Source organism: Cherax quadricarinatus, chromosome 12 (genome assembly GCF_038502225.1).
Source record: "Cherax quadricarinatus isolate ZL_2023a chromosome 12, ASM3850222v1, whole genome shotgun sequence".
NCBI lineage: Eukaryota > Metazoa > Arthropoda > Malacostraca > Decapoda > Parastacidae > Cherax > Cherax quadricarinatus.
Window position 1 is genome coordinate 30,110,276 of NC_091303.1, and position 10,726 is coordinate 30,121,001.

A 10,726-nucleotide genomic window follows, 5' to 3' on the forward strand; every position below is an offset into this window, starting at 1 on the left:
CACACCTCCACCAGTTCCCCTCATTCCGATTCCCGTCAGTGGTGAGCCCTTCTCATGCCTGATAATAGATTGTGTTGGTCCATTACCCAGGACTAAACAAGGGAATCAATATCTGTTTACAATTATGGATGTCGTTACTCGATATCCAGAGAAAAACTAATTCTCACATCATTGTTCGAGCTTTGCAAAAATTTTTCTCACAGGTGGGGATTCCCTGAATAATTCAATCCGATCAAGGTTCAAATTTTACCTCTAAGATGTTTTGTGATGCCTTATCTCGCCTCGGAATTAAGTCCGTATTTTCTGTTGCTTATCACCCTCAGTCGCAAGGAGCCCTCGAACGATTTCATCAAACATTAAAATCAATGTTGAGAGCGTACTGCGAGCAGTTTTCCAGAGATTGGGACGAAGGAATACCATTCCTCTTGTTCGCCTTAAGGGAAAGCGAACAAGAAAGCACTGGATTTAGTCCATTTGAATTAATTTACGGACACCAAGTACGCGGCCCCCTCACCGTACTAAAAGATTCATGGACCGGAAAATCAGAACCCTCGTTTAAAACAACTCCAACTCTAATGCAAAAGCGTTTGTCACAACTGAGGGAATTAGCCTCAAAAAGCTTAGCTAAGGCCCAATCCAAGATGAAGCATTGTTATGACAAACACACACGCTCTCGTTTCTTCAAACCAGGTGACAGTGTGATGGCACAGAAATTCTTACCTGGACACGCTCTGCAACCTAGATACGAAGGTCCTTTGGAAGTGATTGAGTGGCTCAATGAGGTAAATTATGTACTACAAACTCCAGGAAAGAGAAAAGCAAAACGTACTTATCACATAAACCAACTTAAGGCTTACCACCCTAGTATCGTACCAGTTACGACAGTTCTTCCTTTAGCTGAAACTGAAAATGTAAGTCTGCCCAGCATCTCTAAAGCGATAGAAGTACGTTTAAAAAATTCAGAGACATTGCAATCTCTTGATACCTTTCTTATGGACCTTGATTTGAAGAAAGCAAAAGATATCAAAGACTTGATATTACGTTATGAGGTTTTATTTGATGACGTCCCTAGGTGTTGTACATTGGGAATTCACGACATAGATGTACAAGGAGCAAAGCCTTGCAAACAGTCACCTTATAGGGCAAGTCCACTCAAACAAGAAACATTAAACAAAGAAGAAGAATTTTTGTTGTCCCATGGACTCATAGAACGGAGTAAAAGTCCGTGGGCCTCGCCCTGTATATTAGTTCCCAAGCCTGATGGAACTTCTAGAATGTGCACTGATTATCGTAAGGTTAATGCTCTCACGGTACCAGATGGTTTCCCACTACCCCGCATTGATGATCTAATAGACAGAGTATCAGGAGCCACCTATGTCACCCGCCTGGATTTATTAAGGGGCTATTACCAAGTGCCGCTTACCGAGCGAGCCCAAGAAATATCCGCATTTACTATACAAGGCGGATTATTCAATTATCGTGTTATGCCCTTCGGGTTGTGTAACGCGGCCTCTACCTTTCAGCGCCTGATGAACCTGCTGACCAATGATTTAGAAGGAGTGGATGCATATCTAGATGATCTTGTTATATATAGCAATGAGTGGGAGCAACATTTAATTCGCCTGGAAACCTTGTTTAAGAAGTTAGAAAAGTACAACTTCACCATAAATTTAGCCAAGTGCCAGTTTGGACAAGCCAAGATTAAATACCTCGGTTTTTGTATAGGTCTGGGTGAGGTAGGGCCATTGCCGAGTTTCCTATCCCTCAAGATAGAAAGTCTATACAGAGGTTCCTTTGAATGACTGGTTATTATCGACGTTTCTGTCCTAATTTTTCTGAGGTTACATCTCCTCTTACTGAGTTAACCAGTAGTAAGATGAAGTTTTGCTGGACGAAAGATTGTGAGATAGCTTTTAATCAGTTGAAGCGGTTGCTTTCTTCGTCACCCATATTGAAAAGTCCTGACTTTAATCAACCCTTCTATTTACACATCGATGCCAGCGGTTATGCTGTGGGGGCGGTGTTACTTCAGAAATCACCCTCTACTGATATTTTGCATCCTATATCTTATTTTTCTTCAAAGTTGAAACGTCACCAAAAGAATTACGCGACTGTAGAGAAAGAAGCTCTTGCCCTAGTAATATCTTTGGAACATTTTGACATTTATCTGGGAACCTCCCCCCATAAAATTATGGTATTTTCTGATCACAACCCTTTAATTTATATTAAAGGTGGGCTCTGAGGATCTAACCTTATCTGATTAGTATTCAACACCTAAGTGGATCCCTTAACATAATTGCTGATGCCCTTTCTCGCCCCTGAAAAAAAAAATGTATACCTTAAAATGTAAAGTTAAGAAAGGAGTACTCTTAGAGCCTAATTTATATATATATATATTATATATTTTTGTTAATGATTTTCTTTTATAATGACAGTATGACTATGAAAGCCGTTTCGTTGATGGGACGAAGTATTAAGTCCACATGGATGACCCTGACAGTCATGTCTGAGACTCCTATTCTCAAATTGTGATGGAAGCCACTCCAGATAGTTCTTGCAGCCATTGTTCCAAAAGCTCATCCTCTGGCAAATAACCATGCTGATCGAGTTCTTTCTTCTCCATTCTTCCATCGTACTACATGCCTTATTTACCAAGAGGACGCTTACTATAAAGGAGATATTACCAAGGACGCTTGCAAACTCCTTACTGCGACCTATTGTCGTACACGGGGGAAGGGGTGTTATATCTTCGAAATTGGTCATCCTGTGTTATTTAACTATTGTAAGAGAATATGTTCATCACTTAATATTATGGCGCGAAAGTCCCCATTTATAGCTAAAATAGAGACTTTCGGCGTTATATTATTATCTGTTAATATATGAAAAATACCATGGTATTATCACTATTTTGTTATTATCACTATTTTGTTATTATCACTATTTTGTTATTATCACTATTTTGTTATTATTATCACTATTATTTTATTATTATTGTTAGGTAGGATTTCTTGTGTATATAGAGTTTAAGTCTCGGAACCATCCGGTGAATTGTTCAATTGTTTATGTCCGGCTGGCTGACGTTTGGGTCAGGTGATCCAACCTGACGACACATCAACAGACTGGCAAGTAGTCAGTTTGCTCCCAGCTCTAGCCTTGACAACTGATCGTATAATGGCTCTTACGGTGTACAGTTTGAATGGTTTTGAGAATTGGACTCTAGAGCCGACTCAGTTTGTTCCTCATTGCTCTGAAAGATTCTTTTGATATTTATATTCTTGGTCAGTTCAGTAATCCATAGAGATACTTTACGGCCAGATTCAAAGGTCTTGTTAAATCTTTTACCTTTTGTATTTTGAGTTTAGAGTCTTGTTAAGACAAAGATGTAAATGTTAATGAAGACTTAATTACAGGAAGAATAATTAAACTTCCTTATTAATGTGACATTTCCATGATTTTGAACTAAATGTATATGGTAAATTTATTGTACAAAGTATTAAGTTACATTAACTACAAAGAGAAGATAAAGTATTGTATTTAAATACTTTAACAAATTTTAATATTATTCTATGGAGTTTCCCAGTTGAAATTATTTCCCCTAGACTCTAAAATACCTTTAAAGAACTCGGATCCAAAAATCTTGTTGCATAAGAAATAAATGGTAACAGGCCACATTCTGAAGTTCTTTAAAAAATTTCTTATTCGCAACAACTGTCCACCACCAAACACCAGATGACTCAAGCAACAACATGGTAATTGTACAGATCCAAGACGAATTAGCGAAGAGAATAAATAAGATAAAGGCATAACTAATAATCTGGAGACCCTTTAGTCACATAACAATTGACTGTAAGAAGTGGGAATATCATAGAGGGCGAGAATCGCTGAAAGAAAAACTGGAGGAAGTAATGGAACGCTTCAACAACTCATTAAAAGACACAGCGAGGCTACTAGGGGAGGAGGTAACAAGTCTGGATTTGGTATTTTCCTTCAGAACAACAGACATAGAGAAAGTAGAATATGAGAAACTTCTTGGAGGCAGTGACATGGGGCGAGCACTGAGTACGTTACATGCATTTAGTGTGCATCAAACAACCACGTCTTACATTCCCTCCATAATCAGACAAAGCCTGGTAGTAATTGCTGTACAGCCGTCGGGCCCCATGATTATATTGTGACTGACTAACAGTTATAGGGTGAGAGGTTGAATTTTTGATGAGCTGACTTTATACCTACACCCAGATCTGGAGGTCAGTCTCTCACTAGCTCTGAAAACATATGCTGGTTTTTCTTTTACGAGTCTAAGAGCCAATGGCGGTAATCGTACTCAATTTTTCTCTCTAAGTTGCTTACAAGTATGGTAGCTGCCTACATTGCTGCTGTGTTGCACACTTGTTAAATATTGCTGGTGGGAATATTCGAGAACTCAAAAAAACTGTTTTTCGAATTTGCCTTTGTCTTTATTGCTTCATGATTGTTTATTTCTTTACTAGTGAGTTATCTTAAAGGCCTTCTGTGTGTACCTGTGACTGTAATAGACCACGTGCTCCCACATTTCGACTACCTAGTGAAAGTAGGAAAAGCATAAGTGAGTGAAGAAATGCAAGAAAAATTAGACTCTGTTGGAGATAATTACACAGAGAGGAGAAGGATTCTAGGTGGAGCTCACAAAGAGCACAGCGAAGTAAAAGGAATGGAAAATATAATGAAGAACAGCAGAAAGAACAGGAATTAAGTAGAGGAGCCATTCAGGAATAAAAAGATAAGCAGAAAGAGATTCGATAAGAATAAGATTCAGTAAGGAGAAAGGTGAACTAATAAACGATGACAGAGAGGTATGTGAAGAAATTAACAGATCCGGAATGATCATTATCGAAATCAGGGAAAACAACCAGGAGAATAAAGCATGAGCAGGAAATATTAAATAAAATTTTAATGACATTGGAAAGCAAGAGAGCTTTACAAAGAATTTAGATGTGACGACAGCAGCAGGACCAAATAATCTATCACCTTGCATATTGAGAGAAGGAACAGAGGTACTCTATAACCTCTTATCAAGAATACACAACAAATCAATGGAAACAGATCAGCTGTCAGACAGATGGAAAACTACAAATTTGATCTTTATATAGGGGAAGTAGAATAGGCAGGAAGCACTGAACTTTAGGCAGTTTTCACTGACAGCCAGCCAGTATGAGCTTAAAGATAACAACTCTTGTCTCATGAATCTCTTAAAGTTTTAGGACGGTGTAATGGAAATAAGCTAGAGAGGAAAAGTTGGGGAAACTGGACTGTAAGAAAGTTTTTGATACAGAACCTCCCAGACTTCTGCTATATATACTGAACGAGGAGACAAAGGCAAAACGGAAGGATGCAAAGGCAGGATGATAAATCAGACATGTGCAACGCTTGGGTATCTTTATTGAGGAAATGTTTCGCCACACAGTGGCTTCATCAGTCCGTAGGAAGAAGAATGGTGAAGAACAGAAGGAGTTTGAGGTAATCAGTCCCTCATCCTGGAGTCGATGTAATCAGTCCATCAACAGCAACAATCAGTCAGTAACAGCAACATCCAGGGATCTTAATACAGGGAATTCGTCAATTGCATAGCTTTTAGGCATGACCTACTTCCACATTTGGATTTGTCAAATGTGATACCTACGATTGCTTTACCTCACCTGCCTACAGTACACAAACCACTTCTTCGCACATATGCTGTATTCTTTTCAAGATTGATGGACTGATCACATCGACTCCAGGCTGAGGAACTGATTACCTCAAACTCCTCCTGTTCTTCACCATTTTACTTTGTATGGACTGATGAAGCCACTATGTGGCGAAACGTTTCCTCAATAAAGATACCCAAGTGTTGCACAACTTACCGGTTCTCTGAACCATTTATCTACAAGGGCAGGATACAGAAATACTTAGTCAATAGAAGGCAGAGGGTGATTGAGAAAGACGTGTAATATGAGCAATGGTGGCGACTGGAGTTCCTCAGAGACCAGTATTTCGACACCTTTTGTTCCTAATATACGCAAATGAGGATACAGTGATACACAGAAAATTGACTCCTGTGTATCACTGTTGGAATCATTTGAAAGGATAACGGAAGAGGACAAAGAAAAATTTTATGAAGAGAACAGCATGCAAATATGATTCTGAAATGTCGCCTTGAATTCATTCCTCATAATTTCATAGTAATGATAATACGTAGGTAAATGTGCAAAATGAAAGATCTTGGAAAAATCATTACTCTATATATAACTATAAGAACGTGCAAATTATATAACTTTATAAGCAATACAACAGTAGCTAAACTTCTGGGAGGTCTTTTACATATACCAGGAAGAGTGTGGGTCCTAGATGGGACCTTGTGGGACCCGTTGCTCTCTGGCTGCTACTGAACATCACTCTGTTTCTGAGAAAATCTTGCAATTGATAATTCTCAACCAAGCCAAGGCACCACTTACCTGTGTGTGGTGGCAAAGTTGTGACGTATCCAGCTGTCTTCTTGCTGGCTGCCCACTACCACCACCGCCTGCAGCAGCAGCAGCAGCAGCGCCACGGTGTTGCTCACCTCCCACATCTTGCTTCAAACAGTTGGGCAACTCAGTCTAAAGATTAGCGTAAAAAACATTTCATTAATAATTCATTAACACTGATTAGCATTGCTAGCTGTAAGTATCGTTCATATTTAAAAATTAATTAATCGAACACACATCAGAACGCTCTTGTTTACTCAGCAAGGCAGACAGCCAAACATAAGAGCATGATCATGCTGTAATAGCTCCAAAAACGAGACGCCAACGTTCTTAAGTTAAAAGTTAGTGGTAGTGAGCCATTCACAATAGGCTGAGAGAATTCTAGTAGTAAACTTATAGAAATATTTGTGTCCTGACCGTAACTAGCGATAGTTATATCAAAGTAGCTGCTGATGTTATCTGAACTATTACCATTGCTGGTTGTTTGGTTAATGAGGCTTAAAGCCTATCGACTACACGAGAGTTATTTAGGCTGTAAGTTAACCTTTTCAGCAGCAAACAGGAATACTCTCAGCATATATACGATGAGAGAAATGGGACTTAAAGCCTATCTACACTAGGATCATTAAGGATGCACGGTAACCACCAGTCAAGAATATTTCAACCCCTAAAATTGGGATTAAAGAAAGCTCTCAGTATAAGTATGAAGAGAAGAAACTTTTGTTTTACCAAGAGAAATAGATCATTCAGGGTGTATATATATCCTGTGTGCTAACACGTTACTCATCGGGCAGGTTGATATTATTATGTTAATGGAACTGAATTAAATCAAATTCGCTCTCAATATTATCGACTTTTTCTTGAATTTCTCTGCAAATCCCACTTGCCAACAACATATGTGGAAAATACTGAATATTTTCCGAAAATACAGTGTATTTGTATGTAAATTTATGGAATATATTGTAGTTAATAAAAATTAATTTGTAAATAAATAAAGAACCAGCGAGAGTGGTGAGCGTCGCTGGGGAAGGGGAGTCGCCATTGCTTTTGAACTGGGCAAGAGAACAGTGAAAATCGGACGAATTTTCGTCGCTCTAGAGGTTAAATTGTGTTTAAAACCTCTCAGATAGGAGCCGAAATTGTTGGAGTTGCAGTCCTGCAGAACGTGAGAATTAGGCGACTGGACAGGACTCTGTAATTAGATGGGAATAGGATAAATTCACCCAGCTGATGTCTATTTATGCTGAAATTCTGGCCAGTATTTTCTTCATATTTTAGGCAGGGGTTTGTGTATGACACACCAAGTAATCTCAAGACAAATTGGTGAGTGTTATTATTATAAATTCTCCTTCAATGTATATGTAGTCATTTATTAAATTTAACATACAGTCCACATATTTATATTAATGTTGTACCAGAATTCCTGGTGATGTATATTTCATTTGAAATTAATATAGGTCCAGAGTGACTTGTGGAGATATGAGTGGAGTAGGTATCGAAGGAGGACTTTTTTGCGACCTAGGATGTCCTAAAATTTCTACATGGCTCTGTAACCTTGATAAAGAATAATTATTTTTGTTACTTTTATAAAATTACTAGTATGTATCTAATGAGATTCATCCAGGTAATTTTAATTTTCCATAACGTATTTTTTTTTTAAGATTATCAGGTCTATCATGCACATAAAGCCTTTATGAGATGGAGTCGGCAAAAAAAAAAAAAAAAAAAAAAAAAAAAAAAGGAAATTAACCCCTTCATTTATATATAAAAATTCGCTTGTTCTTGGCTTCAAATGCAAACCTGTTAAAGTAATGCGTAATGAAGTTTATATCACTTAGTGATGATGCAACTGCTTGCAATTTAGATGCAGCGCTGTATAGTCCTTGTGGCTTAGCGCTTCTTTTTGATTATAATAATAATTGCAATTTAGATGCCATATCGGGACATGTGTTTGAGTAGAAGCAGTGGAACAAACAACTCAGACTAAGAATATCAGTGTTCTTGAAGACTAGAATCTGTTTATTCAGTTTTCTCACCATCTCTCCTTTTTCCTTTTTCCGTCCATGTCGGTAGCTTGTTCAAGTCTTCTTTTAGTCTCACTCTTTCTTCTCCGGGCATAATTCTCATTAATTTCACTCTGCTGTGACAAGGGACTCAGTTTTCTCTGGCAAGACATTTAGGTATATCAAGAGTAGCAGAGGTACAAGCGCTGGCTCTTGAGGGACTTCATTCATCCATGTCCACTTCGGCACCTTTCTGACAATACCTGTTGTCTACTAAATATTATTGGATTTACTCGAGTATCTTCCCTGCTGCTTATTACAACCCAGGAGTCCCAAAGGCCTGTTATCCTGGGTGTAAAGGAAGCAAAATAAACACAGCAGAAAACTTTTGGCTTATATTATCCTTCGCCAATTTAGAACAGAAGTATGTACACTATATACAACAATAGGTATTAGTGCACTCCACAGTAAGCAAGGCAGAATAGAAGCCACTAAAGAGCAGACCGTGCTTCAACCAGCTCTAGAATGGGAATGACAAGGGCAGACGGGTGAGTGGTACCCACATCACCTCTGCGATTGCCAAAGCCATCTTCTCATTGGCTGGAACCTGGGTACTGATTGAACGACGGGGCCCCATCGTCAACCCTTAGCCCCTGGTTCGCTGGTTGGGGGAGATAGCCTGTAAATGAGGGTGTGTACATGCGCCGAATAAAGGTTACGTACTCTTTGCATGCCACACTGCTCGTACCTTCTCTTCCGGGTTATTAAAATAGAAAACGTGTGTAATGTGTCAAATGCTTCCATAAAGTCGACGAAGATAATTTACTTTCTCTGTCCTGCCTAACTTCCCTCACAGTTATAAAACAGATTTATGAGACAAAATCTGCAATCTTTAAACTCATGCTGGTTGTCTCTTATGTATCCACTTCTTTGAAGTTGCTCAACCATTCTCTGTCTTATTATCTTATGTAGTATCTTAGCCAGAATTATGTCTTGTAAACTGGGATTACATTTGTGTATCAGACATTTCATCTTCCACGTATCTCTTAATTCATCTAGTCCTTGTCTTCTGTCTGTAAAAGTATCTGGTGTCAGGGAAAACTGTGTTTGGGAATTTCTCTTCTATTACATTACTTTATCTCTCTTTTAGTGTCCAATATTAGACGGCTATAGATTCCTTCTCTATTCTGCCTTTCTTCAGAAACACGTTAGCTTTCAGAGGTGCAAAAATTCCTCTCCCTCTGTACCACTCAGTCTCCCATGAGTCATCTCACTCTGTCATAGGCAGACCTCCATATTATTATAAAATTAATTACTTCATTTACCTCCACTCTCACTTCCACTTCTGCCAGCGTCTCCTCCACCGTTTCTTACTCTTCCTTTCTCTTAGCCTGAGTATCTTCATTCTTTTCAGCTATCTTAGTAATTGTTGCTGAGCCAAGTGGAAATAGAGCCAAGTGTTGTGTTGTGTTGTGTATCCTTACTAATGGAATTGCTGGCTTCTATGGCAGTTTTTTTTTCCTTTCTTTCATCCTTCCTTTCCACTCTTTTCCCTCTCCTCCTTTCCTTAGCTTTTCCATCGTTCTAACAAATATTTCTCTTAATTTTAATCAACTCCTGCTATTCCATTCCTCCTTCATCGAATAACTCATTGATCCTTAACTTTACTGATGCCTAAATTCTATAATTTTCTTCGAACGCTGTGTATTCATTTTATTCATATTTCACTCTCTTCCTTTCCTTTCCTTGTCTCTCTCATAGTTTGTGCGGTGGTAGGTGGTGGTAGGTAGTGGTACGTGGTGATAGGTAGTGGTAGGTGGTGGTAGGTGGTGGTAGGTGGTGGTAGGCAGTGGTGTATAGATTAGTGTCCTGCTAACACTTAATGGTTCTATATTGTGTATCAGTTGGTAGTAGAGTACGTTATTGGTCTTAAAGTGAGGCTAATGTTTTGATGTCTTAAAGTTGATATGTGGCAAGTTAGTAATGGTGTGCGTACATGTGTGTGTGTGTGTGTACTCGCCTATATATATACTCAGCTATATGTCGTTTCAGGGGTTGATTCAAGACTCCTGGCCCACCTCTTCCCTAGTCGTTAGCAGGTCACTCTCTCCCCGCTCCAAGAGCCTTATCATACCTCTTCTTAGTTATGTATGGATATTGCCTCTACTACTTCACTCTTCAGATTATTCCATTTCCTGACAACTCTAAGGCTATAGAAATACTTCCTAACATCCCTATGGC

General features: G+C 38.8%; 1 protein-coding gene across 1 annotated transcript in view; it reads right to left on the reverse strand.

The window, feature by feature from the left end:
* The window catches only part of LOC128686615 (uncharacterized), a 212,043-nt gene that overhangs the window by 83,161 nt on the left and 118,156 nt on the right, over nucleotides 1–10,726 (reverse strand). Inside the window, exon 2 of the mRNA XM_053773566.2 lies at nucleotides 6,471–6,614. Coding sequence (XP_053629541.2) covers nucleotides 6,471–6,586 — 116 coding nt within the window. The 5' untranslated portion in view covers nucleotides 6,587–6,614. The remainder of the gene's footprint in view (nucleotides 1–6,470; nucleotides 6,615–10,726) is intronic.